The sequence below is a fragment of the Bos grunniens genome, chromosome 25 (genome assembly GCF_055505025.1).
Source record: "Bos grunniens cultivar Pamir isolate PY7600 chromosome 25, Bosgru_T2T1.0, whole genome shotgun sequence".
NCBI lineage: Eukaryota > Metazoa > Chordata > Mammalia > Artiodactyla > Bovidae > Bos > Bos grunniens.
In genome coordinates this window covers 28,193,118-28,216,949 of record NC_141189.1, presented here as the reverse complement: position 1 = coordinate 28,216,949, position 23,832 = coordinate 28,193,118, and the positions used below count along the sequence as shown (strand labels likewise).

General features: G+C 46.5%; 1 protein-coding gene across 1 annotated transcript in view; it reads left to right on the top strand.

Annotated features, from left to right (window-relative positions):
- LOC147345352 (BOS complex subunit NOMO1) overlaps positions 1 to 23,832 on the top strand; it is a 56,570-nt gene that overhangs the window by 5,017 nt on the left and 27,721 nt on the right. The window contains exons 2-13 of the mRNA XM_086375610.1: positions 1,058 to 1,147; positions 2,686 to 2,731; positions 5,964 to 6,064; positions 6,952 to 7,058; positions 9,333 to 9,405; positions 11,312 to 11,464; positions 13,039 to 13,176; positions 13,508 to 13,597; positions 16,215 to 16,320; positions 16,504 to 16,654; positions 21,269 to 21,443; positions 22,808 to 22,949. Coding sequence (XP_086231736.1) covers positions 1,058 to 1,147; positions 2,686 to 2,731; positions 5,964 to 6,064; positions 6,952 to 7,058; positions 9,333 to 9,405; positions 11,312 to 11,464; positions 13,039 to 13,176; positions 13,508 to 13,597; positions 16,215 to 16,320; positions 16,504 to 16,654; positions 21,269 to 21,443; positions 22,808 to 22,949 — 1,372 coding nt within the window. The remainder of the gene's footprint in view (positions 1 to 1,057; positions 1,148 to 2,685; positions 2,732 to 5,963; positions 6,065 to 6,951; positions 7,059 to 9,332; positions 9,406 to 11,311; positions 11,465 to 13,038; positions 13,177 to 13,507; positions 13,598 to 16,214; positions 16,321 to 16,503; positions 16,655 to 21,268; positions 21,444 to 22,807; positions 22,950 to 23,832) is intronic.

Here is a 23,832-nt window from a genome sequence, read left to right as displayed (position 1 = left end):
CCTCCCAGCATCAGAGTCTTTTCCAATGAGTCAACTCTTCGCATGAGGTGGCCAAAGTACTGGAGTTTCAGCTTTAGCATCATTCCTTCCAAAGAAATCCCAGGGCTGATCTCCTTTAGAATGGACTGGTTGGATCTCCTTGCCGTCCAAGGGACTCAAGAGTCTTCTCCAACACCACAGTTCAAAAGCATCAATTCTTCGGTGCTCAGCCTTCTTCACAGTCCAACTCTCACATCCATACATGACCACAGGAAAAACCATAGCCTTGACTAGACGGACTTTAGTTGGCAAAGTAATGTCTCTGCTTTTCAATATGCTATCTAGGTTGGTCATAACTTTTCTGCCAAGGAGTGTCTTTTAATTTCATGGCTGCAGTCACCATCAAAATGCAATTCCTGAACTCCACTTCTGTTTCTAAAACAGAAGGTCTAAGGTGAGGGCCTTAGACCAAGGACCTATCCTTAGACCTTTTTTTTTAGAAACAAGTGGAGTTCAGGAATTGCATTTTTTAAGGTACTTAAAAAAAAAAAGAAGTATAGTTGACTTTCAGTGCTGTGTTTAGTCCCTGGTGTACAGCACAGTGATTCAGTTATACGTGTGTATACATTCTTCTTCGTATTCTTTTTCATTGAGGTTTATTGGAGGATATTGAATATAGTTCCTTGTGCTATTCAACTCTACCTGGTTGTTTATCCATCCTATATATACAATAGCTTGCTTCTGGTGGTCTCAAATTTCCAATCCAACCCTCCCCAGGAATTGCATTTTAACAAGCCCCTTTCTAACAGCAAAATTGGTTTTAGACCCCAAAACAACATAGAGACAGACTAAAATAAACTGAAAAGCATTGAAAAGTACAACTTTTAGTTTCTAATCTGAAAAATAGCGAATCACATTATTTGGAATGCTTTGTGTTATTTCCCTCTGTCTGTAATGCCCATTGTTCTCAGCTTCCTAAAGTAGGTCCTCAGCAAATGCATTTTGACTGAATGCATTCAGGTTCATTGTATATAGCTAATTCTCAATGGTGATAACATGACTTCTCTTTCCTTTCTAGATAAAGTTGTACACCAAACATGGGACTTTGAAATACCAGACAGACTGTGCCCCTAACAATGGTTACTTTATGATCCCCTTGTATGATAAGGTAAGAGGAGAGAGCACTTCAGTGGTTTATGATGGGAGGTTGTCAGTGTGGCCCACAGGGCTGTGCTAACTGGGAGAGTAGCTTTGCCAAGTGAGCAAATACACCTCTGTTTTGTAAGTTACAAGCGGAATATGGCAGTTCTGGCCAAACTATGAGGGTGACGGCTTATGTACTGGTTTGATTGAATAGCAGTGATTCTCAATGTCTCCAGGGATACTTGGCAGTGTCTAGAGACATTTGGGCTGTTAGAACCGTGAGGGAGGGAGAGTGGTCCATTATCTCCTGCTTGGAGGCCAAGAATGGAGCTAAACAGGCTGCCATGCTGTGCAGGTCAGGGAAAATGTCAGTGGTTCCAAGTCTGAGAAACCCTGACTTAATAGAACTTCCTATTAATACTTGCAAGCAGGTTAAAACATTGTTAAAAAGTATTACACAGGGCTTCCCTGCCAATGGAGGGGATATGGGCTTGATCCCTCTTCCCGAAAGATCCCACGTGCTGCGGGGCAGCTAAGCTCGGGCGCCACGACTACTGAGCCAGTGGTCTACAACGGGAGAGGTCACCGGAGTGAGAACACTGGGCACCTTGGAGAGCAGCCCTTGCTTGCTACAACTAGAGAAAGCCCACGCACAGCACTGAAGACCCAGCACAGCCAGTGATAAACAGACAAACAAGTGATTTTTAAAAAGTATTATACAAGTAGTGTATGAATTCATAAGTATTGTGGGGGGAAAAAAAAAATCAAAGTTTTTAGAAGTATATAAAGTATATTTTATCTTTTATCCCCCAAGTCCCCCTGATGACTTCTGATAAAAGTTTCAGCGTGTATCCTAGCAGATGGCGTTCTCAGTGTTTAGAGTTGTACGGATATCCAAGAATATACATGCATATACACGTATGCAGACATGCAAACACGTGTGCTTAGAGATGGGTATCCGCATGCCTGTATTCCTACTCCCCATCCTCCCCACATTTCAGCTTTTTATGTGGAAATGTAGATAAACACAGGAAGTTACAAAAGTTATTACTAACAACACGATAAGTGAATTACAAGAGATAAATATTCTTGAACTTATATCTATGCATAATAGCTAAGATTGTTTTCTAGAGGTGGACTAGTTGATATTGTAATCTTTTTTTTTTTTTTTTAAAGGATTCTCAAGGAACCCTTTACTCAAGGGTGTATGAATAAAATCTCGTTTTAAGAATTGGCTTTAGTTTCTAAAGATCTGGCTGACCCTGGCAGACTTCAGGGTTAACATATGAAGGGTAAACATGAAACAGTAGAATGTTTGGTATTGAAAGACCATGAGTGGCTGAATACAGTGTCTCCAACTCTTTGCTGGATTAAATAGGAGTTTCTGGGGTTGAACTTGCCACACTGGTAGGGAGTCAAAAGTCCACTCCCATTTATGAGCGCAAAGTTTACACTTGGAATTCCATTCCAGGTGTGAAAATTCTACTTTACATGATTGTAAAAGTTGAAGGGTCATCAGTTCTTAGTCTTCTGCATTGATTTTTTTTTTTTCCCCCCTCATAGGGAGATTTCATTCTGAAGATTGAGCCTCCTCTAGGGTGGAGTTTTGGTAAGTTAACAAATAACCAGGTATACTTTGTAAAGGATTAGGCTGTATGGTGAATATTAAATTGATGGAGTGCAGAGACTGTTAAAATATGAAGGATTCATTTCTAGTGTGCAAGAGCGTTTTTTTAACTCCTCCATCCCTGTTACTTTAGAGTAGATTGGATTTACTTTAGACCTATCCTAAGGTTTTCTGTCTTGTTTCTTGAAATAGGCATCTTTTCTTGTACATCATAGGAAATTCCGTTTTTGCAGCTTCATTCATTTAGTGCCAGAAGAACTTGATGCCTATAGGGGTCAGGAGTGGGGACGTGATTTCTGGCCTGGGATGGCTTCTTTCTTAGCTCCCTCAGTGTTTTTTTTAATAAACTTTTTTTTAGTGAATTAATGGTAATATTAAACATTGTGAAATTTGACATAAAAATTCAGATCTACTTAAGAAATCAGAAGATCTGGCAACCTTGAGGCCTTACCAGCTCTGTGACAACTTTGGACAATTATTTCCACTGGGTCAGCATCCATCAGGCTCCCAGATGGCTCACTGGTAAAGCCTCCACCTGCCAGTGCAGGAGACACAAGAGACACAGGTTCAATCCCTGGGTCAGGAAGATCCCTTGGAGGAGGAAATGGCAATCCACTCTGGTATTCTTGCCTGGGAAATCCCATGGATTAAGGAGCATGGTGGGCTACAGTCCATGGGGTCACAGAGTCGGACACAACTCTTAAAATGTGTGCATACATGCTCAGTTGTGTCCGACTCTTAAAAGCAGTCTTTCTGCACACAGAAAGGCTGCAGACTTCCCTGAGGTGCGTGTCTTAGCACAGTTGGAGGAGCGAAAGTGGGGTTGATCAGAAGAAAGGGTTCTACCCTGGTGTGGCTGATATTTTTGGAGAGCAGAGCCTGGATATTTTGGTAAAGGTGGGTGTGTGATCCCAGTTCTGTAGCCTGGGGGGAGAAAGGGAGCCCAGTTGTTCCTACCAGGCCTGCCTGTGAGTTAGGGGAGGAGGAATTGAGTCCCTGCTGTCACAGAGGCAGCGACTTGCATCTGGGAGACGAAATTCTTTCTCAGGTCACAGCCGGGGCTGCCTGACTGCTGGGGTCCAGACACTGGAGGGGAGTCAGAGCCAAGCCCTGGCCTGAGAGGTTGCAGATTGGAGGCCTGCGGGAGTGTTTTGTTTGAATCCCCTCCCTACTTGTCAGTTCTTTTTCTTTTGATAAGCTTGTTAATTGAATCATAGCATGCGTGTGTGCATGTGTGCTAAATCGCTTCAGTCACGTCCGACTCGGTGTGGCCCTGTGGGCTGTAGCCCACCAGGCTCCTCTGTCCATGGGATTCTCCACCCAAGAATACTGGAGTGGATTGCCATGCTCTCCTCCAGGGGATCTTTGCGACCCAGGGATAGAACCCGATTCTCTTGGTTTCAGAAATTCTTGTGACAGAGGTATCAGGCAATGAAGTTCAACAAAGTGAACACACATAACCACCTCCTAGATGAGGAGACAGAACCTGACCAACTCCCAGAAGTGCTCCACCCCAGGTGCTTACGAACTGCCCTGCCCGACCTAAAATGATAGCTTATTTTACCTGTTTTGATTAAATGGAATCGTCCAAGGTACAGTTTTGTGCCTGGTTTCTTTCTCGATGTTGTTCACAGGATTCATCCTTGCTGTGTGTTACTATGTTAGTTCATTCGATTGCTGTGTGACAGAAAGTGATTTACCCCTTCTGCTGTTGGTGGGCAGTTGGGTCTTGTCCCGATTTTGGCCACTGAGAATAGCGTTCTGTGAACGTCCTTGTTACTCCTGTGAATCTTGTGGTGCACACGTGTCTGCGTTCCTGTTGAGTATTAATATATACCAGGGGTGGAATTGCTGGGCAGTAGACTTTTTATGTGTAATCCAGCCCTAGTAGAGATTTCTGGGCCAGCAGAGTAGGTGTTGCAGAGCTTTGCTTTAGCAGCCGTGTGTAAGAGTTCAGTCCTCCACATCCTCACCAGCGTTGGCTGTCAGTCTCTTTTAGCTGTCCTGATGGTGGGGCGGTTTCAGCCACTCACTGTGGTCTCAATTTGCATTTCCTGATGGTCCATGATTTGAACACTTTTTCATGTGTGTGCTGGCCATTTGGATATTCTCTTTTGTGAGGTGCCTGATAGATTTTATCCATTTTCCACTGACATCTTCCCTTGTGTGTGTTTGTAATTCTTTATTTTACCTGGAGTTCTCTTTTTAAAAAAGTCATCTCTCTTTTTTTTTTTTTTGGCCGCACCACATAACATGTGGAATCTTAGTTCCCTGACCGGGGATCGAACCTGGGACCTTGGATTGGGAGTACAGAGTCCTAGCCACTGGACCGCCAGGGAACTCCCCTGAAATTCTCTTGATTTGTCCATTTTTTTTCCTCTCCCTATCACTTCACATTCTTCCTAACTTTTTAAAAACTCAACTTTAACCCATATTATGATGAACTCTTCAGTTATTTTTAATTTCCTTGAATTGGTTGCTGATACTGAAAAATCAGGACACAGCAGATAAGACCCAGATTTTCAGTTTTTCATGAGAACTTGGAAGCTCGGGCAGCACTGGGTCATGCAGCAATAGTGGGTGGAAGCTGTCCCCTTTTTTCCATTTGCCTCAGTCCACACTTGGCCTCTGCTGACTTCCAGTCCCCCAGTTTACTATGGACCCTGGAGTTTATGGTCTTGGTATAATGTGGCTGAACTCACGTACTCGATCAGGAGACAGATCTGGAGCCAGACGTTTGGGGTTGAGAGTGGGCTCTGTCCCTCAGGAGCTCTGATTTTAGGAGAATCCTTAACCTTTCTGTGCCTCAGTTTACCCTTCAATCAGCTGCAGTGTTACTACCTACCTCTGAGATAGTTGTCAGGGTTAAGTGCACCTGGCTCAGTGCCTGGTCTCTGGTGGGTGTTCAGTAAATAAAAGTTTCTGGTGCTTACTAGATTTTCCATGGGACTCTGAGATACAACTCAGCCGCGAGACTGTTATAAACGTATCTTATACTCTTAACCCTGGTTCCCTCTAGGGTGGGGGAGGGAGACTTTTCCCTCCTCCTCCCCCCTTTGGATTTCCAGCCACATGAGTGGCTCAGAAATGAATACAGTGAAAATTAAGCAGTGCAGTATGTTTTATGTGACAGTTTGTATCCTGTCCCAGAACTCAGCTTGCTCTTGTGTCCTGTCCCCTGTCCCCCTCTCCCTACCCCCCTGTCATCGCACAGAGCCGACCACCGTGGAGCTGTACGTGGATGGTGTCAGCGACATCTGCACGAAGGGCGGGGACATCAACTTCGTGTTCACAGGCTTCTCTGTGAATGGAAAGGTCTGGCGTTTGTCACGTTTGCTCTGTGGTACAGACTCAGTCTCCTCTTACCTTTAAAAAAGTGAGAGTTTTGAAACGGGGGCTTTGAGGCTATGAGGGATGCACAGACAAGCTTCAGGAGGGCCTGGGAGCTCGATGAAACTGTATGTAAAATGTGGCAGGTGTTCTAGGGGGCTGGGTCTGGGTTGCTGGTCACTCCTTTGTCCGAGTACAGACAGCAGGATGGCCTTGTAGGGAGACAGGGTCTGAGGGGCCAGTCTCCCCTGCGCGGCCTGCAGTGCCACGGCTGAGATGCACTTGTTATTGCCTACCTTTTCTTCACAGTGGGTTTATGCTCCTTTCCCTTTACCCTGAGAGGGAGGGCCTTTGGTCCTGGCTTTGTGTCTGGGTTTCTTGTTGGAGATGGGGACCCCGGGCATTTATTCTTTCTCTGTGGCCTGGTCGTGCATCTTTAACTGACGATGCTTTAGAGTCACTCTCAGAGCTGAAAGAGTCCACCTGCTAACGCAGGAGACAAGGGTTCACTCCCTGGGTCGGGAGGATCCCCTGGAGAAAGAAATGGCAACCCAGTCTGATATTCTTGCCTGCAAAATTCCATGGACAGAGGAGCCTGGCATTCTGCAGTCCAGGGGATCACAAAGAATTGGACATGATGGAGCAGCCAAGCACGCAATAGAGTCAATGAGCTGAAGTGTCATTTTCCTGTTGCTGTTCCTTCTCCCTGTGCTCCTGCTTCCCCAGGAAGGGCAACCACGATCTCTACCGTCTTTTCCAAGGAATCCTGACCCAAAGAAGGTCATGGCAGCAGGCGCAGACTGGACAGTGCTGCTGAGGGGAGGATGTGGCTGCTGGGCGGCTCCTAACCTCCTCCTCCTTCTCCACGGCAGGTTCTCAGCAAAGGGCAGCCCCTGGGCCCCGCAGGAGTTCAGGTGTCGCTGCGAAACACGGGCACCGACGCGAAGATCCAGTCCACAGTCACACAGCCTGGCGGAAAGTGAGTTAATGCTGTGCTGCCCTGCCCTGCAGCTACAGCTGGACCCTGATGCTGGGGGTGGGTTGAGACCCTGATTCAGCCTCTTACCCTCAGACAGGCTCATACCCCACAGGGCCTCACGTTCCTTACCTGTGAAGTGGAAGTCTTTTGACCCATATCTAGCGGTGATGAGATGATTAAAAACGAGATAAATAAAGCACCCGCTGCAGGACTAAGGCTTCATTTACTGGCTGGGACTGGCTCTGGTTCCCAGGTGGCTCAGTGGTAAAGAACCTACCTGCTAATGCAGGAGACGTGGATTTGATCCCTGGTTTGGGAAGATCCCTTGGAGTAGGAAATGGCAGCCCACTTCAGTATTTTTGCCTGGAAAATTCCATGGGCAGAGGAGCCAGGTGGGCTACAGTCCATGGGGTCACGAAAGAATTGAACATGACTGAGCATGGCGTGGTGTGGCACTGGCTCTGGAGTCCAGCAGCCGGTTTGAATCCTGTTTCTCCCATTTGCTGGCTGTCTGCCCCACGGCAAGTTACTTAAGACTGCTATGCTTTGGTTTCTTCATTTATGAATGAGGATAATCATGGAACCTACCACCTAAGGTTATTGAGAAGATTAAATTACGGTATTATTGTTTCAAACTGTCTGGCATAGAATATGCACTTAATAACTTTTAGCTCAATACAGATTAGCTCAATTACAATTTTTAAAAATCATTTTATCACTATTACATCGCAATCATTTTGTAGTTGGAACTGATGACTATTTAATTAACCTTGTTGAGTCAAATTTAAAGCATTTATGTAATGGATTTATATTGTTGCGTTGTAAATGTTAATAGATGTGCCAAGATTAATATCCGAATAGTTCCAGCTGATCATTTTGAAAGCATACAAATCACCATTGACTGCTTCAGTACACAAATCTGACTAAACTGCAAAATAGAAATTTATAATGAGCCTGTCAGTATATCATCCAATTTTTAACTGATGCTTGTTGGAATTATATTTCAGTTTTGAAAAATACTTCTTGTTGCCTCTCCAGCCCCCTCCTCTGATCTGTAGAAGGGAATGTAGGACTTTCATTTTCTCTGGTCTCAGTAATTTGCTGCTGGCCCTGCTGGGGACTTGAGCTTTCTGAACCCCTTCCTGCACGCACGGAGAGTCATGTGCAGAACTGGGGTGCTGTGAGCACGAGCTAGAGGCTGAATCTGACCCAGACCGAAACCCAGTGGCAGTATCAGCACCCCTGTGGCCAGCGCGGCCCTGTGCAGTTATTACAGGCGACATCTGATGTGATAAATACCACCGCGGAAGAAGGAGCTGAGTTGAAATTTTGGCATTCCTGTCACTGGAATTAGCCTGCCTGTGGTCTGGTGCTTTTGCACATCTGAAGGGCTAACTGTGTCAGAATCCTGGACGCAGTGTTTCCAGCCTCAACTCCTCTCACCCTGGTCTTGGTTTGTTCACAACTGCTAGAACAGTCTTTATCGGCTTCTGGTTTCATCACAGTTGCTTTGCGCAAGAGCCCAGAGTGGCTTCTGTTTGTTCCTGATAACAGATCTTAATAAACTGTCTGGGGTTGGAGTCAGCTCGTTATCACCTGCCCCTGACGCTAGTGTCGTCTTGGGTCAGCGTCCGTCAGCTCAGCGGGCCTGTCCGCCGATTTTTTCTTTCAATATTCTCCTTTAATTTTTTAATGAGTTCGATTAGTCACTTGATTATGGCCTTTTTTTTTTTTTAATATTATTTTTCGTCCTCACCGTGTGGCGTGTGGGATCTTCATTCCCTAACCAGGGGTTGAACCCATGCCACCTGCAGTGGAAGCGTGGGGTCTTAACCTCTGGACCGCCAGAAAAGTCCCTGTCCCCCATTCTTCACACATCTTTCCTCCCTTCCCACTTCTCTTCGTTTAGACACTTCCCCTCTCCTCACCTCTTCATGCCTCTCTGTCAGCACACGCTTGAATGATCTGTGACTGACCCCTGCTGAACCACAGGGGCTGGTGTTTAGACTAGAATCCCTGGGGCTGAAGGAAAACATCAGCCTTCCTTCTCGTTAGCACACGAGCCCCTCTCCTTGCACACAGCCAGTGCCCAGTAAGTGCTGTCTGATGAGGATTTGAACAGCGAAGGATTGAATTTCATTTATGCTCCTTTAACTGGCTCAGGGCAAGTTTGTGGTAACTCATGCATCATTTTCTTGTGCTTGGAAGAGTAGTCCTAAATTAGAAATATTCAGGTTGCTGGGAGAAAGTGAAGTGGTATTTTTTATTTCTTAGGTTTGCATTTTTTAAAGTTCTTCCTGGAGACTATGAAATCCTTGCAACTCATCCAACCTGGCCATTGAAAGAGGTGAGCATTTATTTCCATTATGTTGACGGCCATACCAACAGTGTGCTGGTTTGGGGACAAATGGAGTGGTTTTCAATTTCGGGTATGAAATTATTTTATGTTTTTTCTAGAAGTTCATGGAAAAAACAATGATACTGCTGATTAGTTTGGTGGTGTTTATACAGGAAAACTCACACACTGTAGCAGATGTTGCTTACGTTGGTTTCTGTTTTAGGTAATGACATTGTCTTCCTGCTGTGAAGTTGGTTTGTTATTAACTTATACCTATTTTAAGCTAAATCAACACCAGAGGGACCTGATGAGATTATTTTATTGTTCTTTTTTCTGTCTGTAACAGCAATACTTATTTTGAATTCTTGTTCTTGTGCCCAAGGAGAATATGTAAGAATGTTTATTGCAGCTTTGTTTGTAATAGCTGAATATTGCAAACAGCCTATATGTCCATGAAGGGGAGAGTAGACTGTGGTTTCATCACATGATAGAATTCTGTATATCAGCAATAATGAATGAACCAGAGCCACGTGTATCAATATGACTGTACTTCAAAATGTAACATTGAAGGGAAAAGGCAAGCTGCTGAAGGTCAAGGAAATATGATGCCATTTATATAGTGATTAGAAACACTTGTGATCAGAACCACTTCTGGATACATTCATATGTGTAAAAACTATAAAGATGCTGCAAATGGGAATGGCGAGCAGTGTATTCACCATGGTACTGATGTCTGCAGAGGGAGGGAGGAAAGGGTGTGCAGGTCTGCAGGGTCTGGAATTGCATTTCTTCTCTTTTATTCTTTGGCTGGTTGGAGCTTATGTAGGTCTTCTTTGGTATAGATCCCTGTATCTTTATGTTTGACTGAAATAGTTTATAGTAAAAGATCGAAAAAAAGAAGACACCTACTAAATGTGGTTCTGTAAATAGCTGAAAAAACAGTTTGAAATAAGACCTAAAGGACATTTCAAAAGGTTAGTTTTTATATTGGTTTTTGAGGCTGTGTTTCATTCTTGCTAAAGAAGCATCAGAATTTCAGTTTTTACTCTGTGAGTTTTATGCATTTAAAAGTGATGATATAATTTCACACCTTGATGTGTCTGTATACTGTTTATGGTCTGGTTCTTAGGATTTTTCTCTTCTGGTCAACATTTTAAAATGTTTCACTTAAAACTCAGTAGCTTACACATTATAAATAGAATACGTTTTAAGATTTGCGTTTGTTAGTTGTATGCAAAAGGAATTTGAGTTTATTCATGTAAAATTGTGTTTTAAAGTAGTGGCAGATTCATTTTGATATTTGGCAAAACTAATACAATTATGTAAAGTTTAAAAATAAAATAAAATTAAAAAAAAATAAATAAAATACAAAAAAAAAATAAAAACCTTGGAAAAAAAAAAAAAAAGTAAAGCAGGCTATTAAAAGTCAGGAAAATGGTTGCCCTTTGGGGGAGCAGTATCAGGAAAGGAGCAGGGGGGGGCTTCTGAGGACCCAGTGTCTGGGTGCTGGATGCATGGTGTGTTTGGGAAAATAACTGTTCCTGTGTGAATTGTACTTTTAACGAAGAGATTAAAAATACATGGATGCATACCATTCAACATAGAAAAAAATGTTCATTAAAAAAAAGTCGGAACATACAGAAGAACATAAAGGAGTGGAAATGGAAAATTTGGAAGGTGGAAAAGTGTAAAAGAAATAAAATGCCACCATCATCATTTCCATTTTGCCGCTTTTCCCTGCACTTCATCTTGCCCATGAAAAACAGTTGTGATCATGCTACACATTCGTACGCAGTTTTATACCATTTCATTTGTTGCTTTTCTCCGACTTAATATTTTAGTGGAAGCATGTCCTCCTGTTGTTAAACGCTTTGTGAGCGTCTGTCCTTTTGGAAGTTAAAATCTTCTTTTGTAGGCGAGCACCACTGTGCGAGTGACCAACTCCAACGCCAACGCCGCGGGTCCCCTCGTAGTGGCCGGCTACAACGTGTCTGGCTCTGTCCGCAGCGATGGGGAACCCATGAAAGGGGTGAAGTTTCTTCTCTTTTCTTCTTTAGTGACCAAAGAGGTAAGCAAAGAGGAGTGAAGAACAAGAGAGACTGTGGGCAGGGAGTGGAGGAGATGGGAGATCAGAGACTAAGAAATTCAGGTCAGTCACAGACATGGAAAACAAACTTAGGGTTACCCGAGGGGAAAGCTGGGCAGGGGAGGGATAAATTAGGAGCTTGACATTAACATATGCACACTACTGAATATAAAATAGATAAACAATAAGATCCTACTGTATAGCACAGAGGTGCATACGTACTCGGTCATGTCTGACTCTTTGTGAGTCCATGGACTGCAGCCCACCAGGCTCCCCTGTCTATGGGATTTTCCAGGCAAGAATACTGAACTGGGTTGCCATTTCCTCCTCCAGGGGATAGCATGGGGAACTATATTCAGTATCTTGTAATAAACTGTATAATTGTGGTGCTGGAAAAGACTCTCGAAAGTCCTATGGACTGCAAGGAGATCAAACCAGTCAATCCTAAAGGAAATAAACCTTGAATATTCACTGGAAGGACTGATGCTGAAGTTGAAGCTCCAGTACTTTGGCCCCTTGATGTGAAGAGCCAATTTACTGGAAAAGACCCTGATGCTGGGAAAGGTTGAGGGCAGGAGGAGAAGGGGGTACCACAGAGGATGAGATGGTTGGATGGCATCACTGACTCAATGGACATGAGTTTGCACGCTATCTGGGCAATAGTTGAGGACAGGGAAGCCTGGTGTGCTGCAGTCCGTGGGGTCACAGAGAGTCAGACATGTCAGTGACTGAACAACAATAAGCTGTAATGGAGAAGAATCTGAAAAAGAATGTACATATATATATAACTGAATCACTTTGCTGTATAGCAGGACATTGTAACCAACTGTACTTTCAACATTGTAAACCAACTGTACTTCAATTAAGTAAAAAAATCAGGTCAAAGTTGATGGATAGTCTCACCATCTAAGAACCTTGTGTCTCTCTTTTGCTCACAAGAAATTGAATGTCTGCTCTGGGAGGCAGTGTAATTCAGTGGAAAGTGCCCAGGCTCTGAAATCAAACAGACCCAGCTTCAGACAGATCCCAGCTCTGCCTCTGAGCAGCTGTGTGAACTTGGGCCAGTATGGTTTCTCATCCGGACTATGGTGATCCATGGTAGGGGAGGACAGGTGATTTTTTTTCTAAGAAGGCTATACCATTTTTAACTTTGCAAATGAAAATTGAAGTGTTAGTCACTCAGTCATGTCCAAGTCTTTGCAACTGCGTGGACTGCAGCCCACCAGGCTTCTCTTTCCATGGGATTCTCCAGGTAAGAATACTGGAGTGGATTGCCACTTCGTTCTCCAGGGGATCTTCCTGGCCCAGGGATCGAACCCGGATCTCCTGCATTACACTCAGATTCTTTACCATCTGAGCCCCCTGGGAAACCCTTAACTTTGCAAACTTGTATATAAAAATTTTTACATTGTGCTCTGTTCTCTACTGCATCGTAGGTTTCAGAAATATTTTGTGAAATAAAACTTCTGCAAATTTTTTGAAAGGTGGCTATTTGATAATAATCAGAACGTGGAAGTGGAAAAGGAAGTCATTTTGGCCTTTTTCTCCTGACATAGGATGTCCTGGGCTGCAACCTCTCCCCGGTGCCCGGGTTCCAGCCCCAGGAAGAGAGTCTGGAGTACCTGTGCCATGCGGTCTCCAAAGAAGACGGCTCCTTTTCCTTCTATTCCCTGCCGAGCGGGGGCTACACTGTGGTGAGGAAAGCTGACTTCCATTCTGTTTGTGTCTGGGAGTCTTATAACAGGAGGTATCAGTACCCTTGTGTTATCAAAGGACCGAATGGTTGGCCTGCAGTTCCACAAACATTTTATTTAGCAGTAATTTAAGGTGTGGCTCTGTCTCCTCAGTAACAGGTGCAGAAAGCCTAAGTCTTTCCTCTTTTAAATGTGAGGCCATTGTGATTAGTAGTATCTGTTTGCCCACTTTGAACCCCTGGTTATTTGTGGGCTGCTGGCTTTGAGTTGTTAGTATTGATGGTTGAATCATGTTCCTGGCTCTTGGTAATTAACAGACGTTTCCTTCCAGATTCCGTTCTATAGAGGAGAGAGGATTACCTTTGATGTTGCTCCTTCCAGACTTGACTTTACCGTGGAACATGACAGCCTGAAAATTGAGGTAAGACCTCCCTGCCTTCTGGAGGGACAGGTGTTGGAGTGCCCATTCCTGGGCACGGGTATTGCAAACGTGTTAAAAAACAATTAATATTTATCTAAAAGTGCTGTTGGAAAAAGCAGACTCTTCCACTTTCTTCCACTTTATTCTGGGATCCACGGAATCCTTCACATCGCTCACTTAACATCTGTATCTGAGTGAATCGGAGCCCTAGTTTTATCTACTTCATTCAGTGAGATGTGTTCACTGAGTGTCAGTGACATATATTTCAGGTACTATTCCAGTGTTGGGCTTATTGGAGTAATTGAAAGAGGCAAAAATTCCTGTTCTTGTGTAATTCATGTTCTGATGGCAGAAAGAGACAATACATTTATAAATAAGTAAATCAGAAAGTATATGAGAAGGTCTTGTGTTCTTTAGAAACAAAGCAAGAAAGGAGATTATACCGTTTCAAGGTCAAGTGGGGGTTGAGGTCTCCTAGGTTGTACTTGGGAAGGCCTCACCGGGAGGTGACTTTTGAGTAACAGCCGAAGGGGAAGAGGCAGTGAAGTGTGCTTACGTCTGTGGGAAGAGTGTGTAAGACACGGGCGTGGCAGGTGCGAAAGTCCTGAAGCAAGAGTGTGGCTAGGAGGTGTGGGGAACCCCCAGAGGCCAGGGTGGCTGGAACGGAGGGAGTGAAGTGGGGAGGAGGAGAGGTGATGGGGCAGGTCGTGCAGGTCCCGCTGGGCTTTCTGGGTGACAGGTGGCACCACGGAAAGGTTCTGAGCAGAAGCAGGTGTGCCCCCCTGCCTGCCTCGTTGAGCAGAGTCTGCAGGGGGCAAGTGGAAGCGAGGGACCAGCCCTGAGGCTGTGGCAGGAGACCAGGTGAACTGACAGAGCCTGGGCCATCTGGGGTGACAGGTGAGGCGATGGGTGGGGTGCGAGGTGGCCTGACAAGCTCCTTAGACCTAAAACAGGTGGTGAACGTGTTCTTCATCACATTTCCGTCTTTAATTACAGAGGTAGAAGATGATTACTATAGAAAATGTGCTGGGTCAAATCCCCAAAGAAAACAGCAGCCTTTTATAAGTGGGCCACCTAGGGTTACAGTTATTGAAAAAATGAGATTTTAATCGTTTTCTTTTACGTTAGAAAGGACTACATTGAAGTGGCTTAACTGGGTAGAAGCTAGCTTTTAGGTCACATGCTCACCGGGGTTCTGACTCTGCCTTTAAGACCCACGAAAGCATTTGACTGTTCTGTGCGCTGAAGGGGGGATGGGAGGGCAAAGGTCAGGCCCTTGGTGCTTCAAGGGACTTGCCAGGAAGGATGGGGGCAGGTGACTGGGGAAACACATTTCCCGATTGCAAACCGAAGTTTTAAACAGACGTGAGTGGAATTTCAGGAAGCAATCTATAAACTAAATAACGTAGGACCGTTGAGTCTCGTTCTTTTTTCGCAACATGTGGTTTAGTGGCAGGTACATGGCAGGTGCCTAATAAAGATGATTGCTGCGCGAATAGGCGATTTAATAAGTGGGTTAACCACGTCTTTTTAGACAAAGAGCTATCTGACTAAAGAGGAAGCCATTTTCTTAAAGCTCTCAAATACTGTCACATGCATGCATTCCATCCATTCATTCAGGAGTCATTTATTAAGTGCCTACTGTATACCAGGTGACTAAGACAGAAGAGGTCCCTGTTTTCATGGAGCTCACGTTCTAGTGGGAGGTAGACAAACTAGGAAGAAATCAAACAAGGACATTGGAAAGTTACTGGCTATTGGGAAGGCTTTTGCTGAAGCCTCTAAAGTAGATTAGTGTGATTGTCAGTGCATGGTTGGGGCAAGAGGCAGGGGCTCCCAAGAGAGCGTAGTCAGGGAGGGTGTCTCGGAGGTGGTGACGGTTTGAGCAGAACCTGAAGGATGAGATGGGGCGGCCAGTCTCCCATCTTCTCCAGGTGTGGGAGGAGATCCAGGCTGAGGGAGCAGCTGGTGTGAAAGCCCTACATGGTGAAGGCACGTGGGAACCCCAGATCAGGGTGGCTGGAGCCCAGCAGCTGCGGACAGCCGGGCCCTGGCCCTCACAGGCAGAGAGGGTGTAGACACATAAACTGAGCTGAGAACGTGTGGTGAGGCGATGCGCAGCAGCAGGGGCTGAGTGAGGGGGTGTAGGCGGACCTAGGGCTTGAATTCTGGTGTGGCAGGAAAGCAGAAGGGCCTGAGAGACCTTGCAGAGGTGGAATCCACGGGACTGTGATGCTGGCAGGTGGGCAGCAGGGTGCACGGTGATCCTTGGTCTAGGCTGGGAGACTACGGGGTGGCCTGGCCCCCCGGAAATAGCATCTGGAGGGGAGCAGGCGTGGAGGGGTGCTCTCACAGGTCTGACTCAGTGGTCTCTGGGGAAGTCAGTCTCTCGATCTTTTTCCTTCAGTTATTTGACAAATACCCATGTTTTGGGAATCTAAGGAGGAAGACAGGTGTGGGAAAGGGTTGCTGGTGGGTGAGTCGGGAGGGAGCCGGGCTGTCGCGGGGGACCAGGAGGAGCCAGCGTGGGCCGGCGTGCCAAGCGGTGGCCTGAGGGGCCTAAGTGGGGCTTCCTCAGCTCAAGTACATGACAGCTTCTCCCTGTTCTCATCTTCAGCCGGTGTTCCACGTCATGGGATTCTCTGTCACTGGGAGGGTCTTGAATGGACCAGAAGGCGAAGGTGTGCCGGATGCGGTGGTCACCCTGAACAGCCAGATCAAAGGTGGGCAGACACGCTGGGCCCAGGCCTGGTTCCCCGGGCTGGGTTTTGCTACCGGGGGAAATGGGAAGGAAACAAAATCTTAACGACTCTGTGAAAACAAGCCAGCTTTCGGTATCACCGCGTAGATGAGGGACATGCAGCTGTTTTTGGCTCATCCTTTGTCAGCATGTTTTTGTTCTACAGTCAGAACAAAAGCTGATGGCTCGTTCCGCCTGGAGAACATAACCACGGGGACGTACACCATCCACGCCCAGAAGGAGCACCTGTACTTTGAAACTGTCACCATCAAAATCGCACCCAACACGCCTCAGCTAGCGGACATCATCGCCACGGGGTAAGGGGATTGTGGGGGGCCGCGGGGCTCACGCTGGCAGTCAGCAGAGACCAGAACACCTCCGGTCTGACCGTGTGTTTCTGCCACGGAGTCTCATCCAGTCTCTGACACCTGTGGAGACGCAGCTGGCTTCTTTAGAAAAATCAGAGCTAAATGTTATAAACTGAAAGTACTTGGCTGTTGGCTGCTTCCGGAAAATCATCTTGCTTCAGAATTAAAGTGGGTTTACGATAGGAGAGGATCTGTCGTGCCTGACTTCACATCTGTGGGGCCTTCCTTGGCTTAATCGGAAGGCAGTGTAGTTGGTTGAGAACGTTGTTTGTAAGATGCTTCGGGTCATGGTCACAGTTCTTCCTGTTTTGTTGTGCTTAGAGTGAGTTGTGAGGGGACATGCCGTGGTTGAATTCCTGTAGTTTCATCACACAGTGGCAACGTTTAGTGCAGAGAACCCCGGCCTTGGAGTAGAGTCTGGGTCTTTATTATCTGCACGTTCCCTAGAGAGCGGAGGTGGGGGGAGGCTGCCATCTTTTCCTTGGCAATAGGTGCTCACTAAAAAGTTACTTGGTGGCTCAGTTGGTAAAGAATCTGCCTGCAGTGCAGGAGAGACCTGGGTTCAATCCCCGGGTCGGGAAGATCCCTTGGAGAAGGGAATGACCATCCACTCCAGTATTGTTGCCTGGAAAATCCCATGGACAGAGGAGCCTGACGGGCTATGGGGTGGGGCAGGGTCTGCGTGGAGAGCGGCCTCTCAGAGCAGCATGGTGTGGGTGAGGGATGGGGGCACAGCGCCTGGCGTTGCTGGAGTGGAAAGTGCTGAGCAGACGGAGGGAGCAGGTGTCGCAGGGCCTCTTCATGCCCCATTGGAAGTGGGGAGCATCAGGGAGAAAAGTCAAAGGCCAGTGAACAGTTGTAAGCATGGAGGTAACATGGTTAGATTTTTGTCTTCAGTGAGACACGTTGGTGCCACGGCGGGGAAGGCCTCGAAGGGTCGAGATGAGGGTGCGGGAGGCCTGAAAGCAGAGTTGATGAGGGCCTGTCTGATGGAGAAATGTCTCGGGGTTCCCAGCCTGACGAGGGCCTGTCTGATGGAGAAATGTCTCGGGGTTCCCAGCCCGAGGGGCAGTGTGGCCGCAGCCCTGGAGAGGAGCCAGGTGGGGCTGAGGCATCAGTTGTGACCACGGGGTCTGCAGGCCCACTAGGTGGCACTCTTCACCAGGTGCTCAGATGGACTGTGAATCCGGAAGACCTGGTGGCAGAACCTTGGAAAGTGTAGGAGCGGGTAGAAGTGGATCTGTGGACCGGAAATAGAATGTCAGCCCTTGAGGGGCGGGGGCTTTAGATGTGACCTCCCGCCGGTCACGGGGGTCTGGGAGCTGAGCCCTGAAGACATGCTTTACTGGCCTGGTCCCTGAGGAGGTTTTCTCTAGGCAGGTGGGGCTCTGGGTCAGGGCTTCAGCGAGGAAGCAGACCCCTGAGGAGCCTCAGGAAGTGATCCTGGGCTTCAGTTCTCCCTTCACGAGCAGTTCTGAGCGGCAACTCTGGGTGAGGCACCGAGGTGAATGCTGGGTGTGTACAGTGAGCCAGACCAACATTGCAAAGGCAGGGCTGTGGTCTTCCTGGGCTTAAGGTGAGGAGTCAGTGACTGTAAGTTACGGGGGGTGTGTCGGAAGCGCTTGGGGACCCCCAGGGGACTTCCTTCAGGTTGGGGGCTGTGGAAGCCGAGACCTTCGGGAGGACTGAAAGGTTGCCGAGTGGACGACTTGGCAGGTGGAGGGGTCAGTGTGTTGCAGGAGGGGGGCTCCTCCTGAAAGGTTCTCTGGGTAGAGGGGTGGGGGGACAGACAGCATGGGTGGGGGGGACGGTGAGGCCTTGTGGCCATCTTGTGTGGGTGCGCTGTTCCCCAGGTGAGTGGAGACCCCGGATGGGTTTTCAGCAAGGGAGCTGTGAATCAGGGTGCTTTGGAAAGTTTTTCTTTTCTTCTCCTGACTGCTGTGTGGGGAATAAATGGGGCGAGGGGAGCCAGAGTAAACTTGAGGGAGTAAATAGGAGGTGCTGGAGGAGTTTGCTGGAGGAGATGGTGACCAGTGGGACCTGAGACCGGGTTCTGGGGGGAGGGAAGGAGTGGGTAAGCTTGATGGGTGATAGGCCTGTGCCTCAGAGCCCAGGTTTCCTGTTTCAGCCATTTGGGTAGATGGAGGAGGTACCATCCCCATTCATGGAGGTAGGGAAACATAGTTTAATCTTGCATTTATTCTTTGAAATGGAATTTTGAATCAAAGAGAAACAGCATTTTTTTTTTTTCTCTAATTTTATTTTATTTTTAAACTTTACATAATTGTATTAGTTTTGCCAAATATCAAAATGAATCCACCACAGGTATACATGAGAAACAGCACTCTCTGAATATCTTTGGAAAAGCTGATCATTTTTCTTTTGGTTCATATAGCACGTTTGTCTTTTAATTCGTTGATATTTCTTACTTTTTCTTTCATGCTCTTTCAAAACATTATTTATTTGAAAAAGAAAAAACTGAGTTAAATGACAGAATGTAGCTATCTCACTAGGCACCAAAATTACTAATTTCTCTCCATAAATGTATTAAATTCTGATGAAAGAATTTTTTTTCAGAGTTTAAACTTTTTATTTTGTATTGGGGTATAGCCCATTACCAGTGTTGTCTGATGAAAGAATTTATTGACACAAATTGATTTTTAAGGGCTTCAATATAACAAACACTTTCCTACCAGCTTTTTAGTTCTCTTTCTAAATGAATGTGTATTTGAGGTGTAGTGTAATTGGTCACTTGTCTTTAATGGCGAATATGAGCTAAAACACATCATATGGTTAAAGTATTAAAACTTAAGGAAGGGGGTTCAACTTGTAATGAATAAGGGGACCTCCCCCCTGAAAAAGACACAAATGAAGAGCGTATGGAAGGGCCTTGAGAACAATTTTTCAATATTCCCTTCCTGTCGATTTTCTCTGAAAGCACACAGCACAAAAAAGAGGCAAACCTTTGCATCCAGATCAGGGGTTGGCACACTTTTTCCATCAAGGACCAGAGAATAAGTATTTTAGACTTCATGGGCCCATACAGTCTTTGTGACGAAGCCCACCACAGACAATTCATAAATGAATGGGTGTGGCCATGTTCCAGGAAAACTTTATGTGCGCACACTATAGTGATATACTTTTTATATGTCACGAGATAGTCTTTTGATTTTTTTTTTCCTTTTTAACCCTTTAAAAGTGTGAAAACCATTCTTAGCTCATGATCCCAACCAAAACAGGTGGCTGGTGTGACTTGATCCGTGGGCTGTGGTGTCTTACCCCCTGCTCTCCAGCCTGAACCCTGGTGGCCAGCCTGCATGTCCGTCTAGAGCAGTGGTCCCCAGCCTTTGTGGCACCAGGGACCTGTTTTTTTTTTTTTTTTCTTTTTTTCTTTTTTGAGATCTGTTTTTTGGAAGACAGTTTTTCCATGGTCTAGGGGAAGGAGGGGGATTCTGTGATGATTCAGGTCTTTATTTATTTATTGTGCGCTTTATTTCTTTATGACATCAGCTCCACCTCAGATCATCAGGCATTAATTAGATCCAGGAGGCTGGGACCTCGCTCCGGAGAGACGACTGTGGCCTGCACCGCTTCGTGGTTCCTTCTGCTATTTTTTCTTTGCAGCCGAGTGGGCATGCCAGTATCTAGTGCACCCCATTATTGTCCAGCACTGAATCCAGCATTTTTTATTCGCTTCGTGTCAAAAGTAACAACTGATTTTTATCTAAAGCGATTCTCTTGAAGATTACAAAATGTAAATTTTAGGCAGTTGAAGAATTGCTTGTGACCTCCGGCTGTGGGACATGATTACAACTGACTAAATGTGAAGACGGCCACTCAGTGGACACTGGGCTTTGCTGGTTTTTATTAGTGGGTAGATGTGCCTTTCATGTGCTTCTGGAAATGTGCCATGTCGTATTTTACACTCTGCTCATTTGCAGTCTCCAGTCTGAGTCATTACCTTAATAGGGCTTTTCAATTATAAGTTGCTTCTGTAGCTCCTAGCTCCTAAGGAGTTCAATTTTAGCTCTGCATTTCTTTAAACTTAATTACCTTTCCTATTCAGATCTCTCAGATTGCTTTTCTCTGTGCATTATATATAATCACAGGCGAGGAAGCCATCTTTGATAACCCTGCCTTGTTTTATCGCCTGGGTAATACCACACTTCCTTAGGCAGCTTACAGCTCTTGCTTTTAAGGACTCATCCGCATTCTTGGTTGTGGCTGCTCCATCGTCAACGACCCAATTACCTGAAACATTTTTATCATCCACAAATTGTCTGAAAACCGCTTCTGCAGTGGGGAATGGCCAGCTGTCACCCAGAACACACAAACAGCCCCAGGCCCTCCCTCTGCCTTGCCATGTGCAGAAAGAGGTCCAATCTTCTTTCTAATGATTGCTTATAAAACTGGAGTCGTTTGGTCTGTATTCCTGTCTCTTCATTAAGATCACACTAGTCTCAGGGATGAGGGCTGGAAGCGGGATGCAGAGTCTGGGTCGCCAAGCACCTTTCCTGTGATAATTGAGTTCTCCTGCTGGGCTGAATGGTCCTCTTGTTGCAGGTTCAGTGTCTGTGGCCAGATATCAATCACTCGCTTCCCTGACACAGTCAAGCAGATGGGTAAATACAAAGTTGTCCTGGCCTCTCAAGACAAGGACAAGTCTCTGGTCACCGTGGAGACGGATGCTCAGGGATCTTTCTGTTTTAAAGCGAAACCAGGGACCTATAAAGTTCAGGTATGACGAGTTTTGTTCTGTTTAAGATATTTGAAAAACAAACAAACAACAACAACAATGATTTGAAAGGATTGTTTTAAGATGGGATCAGAGAAGGAGCATTTTCATTCCCAGCTGCTTATTTTGGTAACTTTACATTCCTGCGTGTCACAGTCAGTAGAGCAGATAGGCAGCCGGCTTGAAAGGATGCAACAGGTGTTTCTCTTCCCGTCCTGATGTTTATTAGGGGTTAGTATCAGGCTGCCAGTCACATGTCTACCTCCTCAGGCTCTGGCTGCTGTAGATTATCCATGGGTCCCCAGAAGAGATCAGAGTGAACTCTCTATTAGTGACAGCTCAGTTACATCCACAGAGCATGGCTTCTGGACCCTGAGGCCAAAATGGAGCTTACATTTCCTGCCCTGCTGTCAATTGGAGATGCTGAGCAGGCACCCCTGATTCCTCTATCCATCTCCCTGGTGAAGAAGCTGGGGAGACCCTGGCCTGTGGTCTCACCACAGGGGTGAAGGCCTGAGCACAGGTCGGGGCGGAGGTCAGAGGTAAGACAGAAGCAGAGGTTCAGCCCACCAGCCCCACACTGAGACCATGTCAGCTGTTGCTCCTTCTCCTCCCTTGGGGAGGAGCAGGGGATGGGCGAGGGGAGGGAGTCAGGGAGGGTGCTTCTAAGACTTTGCTCTCCTCCCGGCCAGTGGGATCTCCCCACTCTGAGGAGGTGGGGTAGGGACATAGCCTTCCCCCTGCTTCCACGAACAGCATGCTGTATGGGTGGTCAGCTCCTTTACCAGCCAGCCCGCTTCTTGTGATGTTGGCCACATAGACAAGCCTTTGGAGACTCCTTCAGAGGCACAGTCAGGGACTTTTCCAAGGAAGGGCAGCTCTGGAATGTGATCTCTCTAGGGATGAAGAAGGCCAGCACCGCCTCCTCTCCCAGCCCCTCTTGTGAGCCTGAGAAAGGCACGCAGAAATGAGGGAGGAAGACATGGCCCAGGTCCACTATGGTCATCCACGTGGGTCCACGAGCTCACAGTTCATATCACGAGTGACCTCACGCGAGAATCGGGTTCTAGGGTTTAGTGTGGTCTCCACCCAGGATACACATGATCGATAACAGCTTTGTGTGCCCCGACACGCTTTTGTGTGCACCCTTACACCACGGAAGGCTGGTGTTCTATGTCTGATTAGAAATACATTTTCTTCACACCAGCAATATGCAGATTTGTTGTGATTCTAAAACTATGCCTAGGAATGAACCTTCTCCTTCTGAATCCGTCTAGCCTCAGGCCCAGATGGACGATCTGGTGTCCTGTTGCCCAGGGAGCAGCGACCCTGGTGCAGCCGCTGACCTCGTCCTGTGTGTCTCGCAGGTGATGGTTCCTGAGGCAGAGACCAGGGCGGGGCTGACGCTGAAACCCCAGACGCTGCTGCTGGCTGTGACCGACCGGCCTGTGATGGACGTGGCCTTTGTGCAGTTTTTGGCATCGGTTTCTGGGAAAGTCTCTTGTCTGGGTAAGACGTCAGTTGAAAGCAAGAATGGATGAGTTCGAAGAGGCAGGCTGAGAGAGGTGGGATTTGGGTGGGCTCTTCCTCACTGGGCGGTGGCGAAGGTCACAGCAGAAGCTGCTCGGGGGAGTGCTGTGTGTGAGGCCGTGTTGTGTGCAGTTCTTTCTGAATAATCGCCGCAATCACCGGGAACATTTTACTGGGAATACTCCTGCTTTGGCTCCCAAAAGAACATGTGGGATTCTTTTTCTGAAAGGAGTTTGGCCCCGGTTTCAGTCCCAGCTCTGTCATTTACTAGTATGAGACTGTAAGCATTTACTTGCCCAGCCTCAGTTTTCTTTCAATAAAATGGGAATACTGCTGCTCTCAGAGGGTTTTCCTGAGGCTTAAATATGGTCATATCAAGAGGCTGTATAGCGTAGTGGTTATGACCATGTCTCCAGAGCCAGACCACATGTGTTTGAACCATTGCTGTGTGATGTAGGGTAAGTGACTTAACCTCTCTGTGCTTTGAGTCCCTCATCTGTAACGTGGGGATGTTAATAGTACCTGCCTCACAAGGTTATTGTGACGATCAAAGGAGTTAATGTGTGTATGGTAAAGAATCTGCCTGCAATGTGGGATACCCAGGATTGATCCCTGGGTCAGGAAGATCCCCTGGAGAAGGGCATGACAACCCCCTCCAGTCTTCTTGCCTGGAGAATCCCACGGACAGAGGAACCTGGCAGGCTACAGTCCATGGGTTCTCAAAGAATCTGACACGACTGAGCAGCTAACACTTTTTTCATAGCCATTAGAAGTACCTGGAACACAGCAAGAGCCACATAAATCTTTGCCATTATTAGTAATATGATGATGATGATGATGATGATGATAAAGGGCCCAGTTC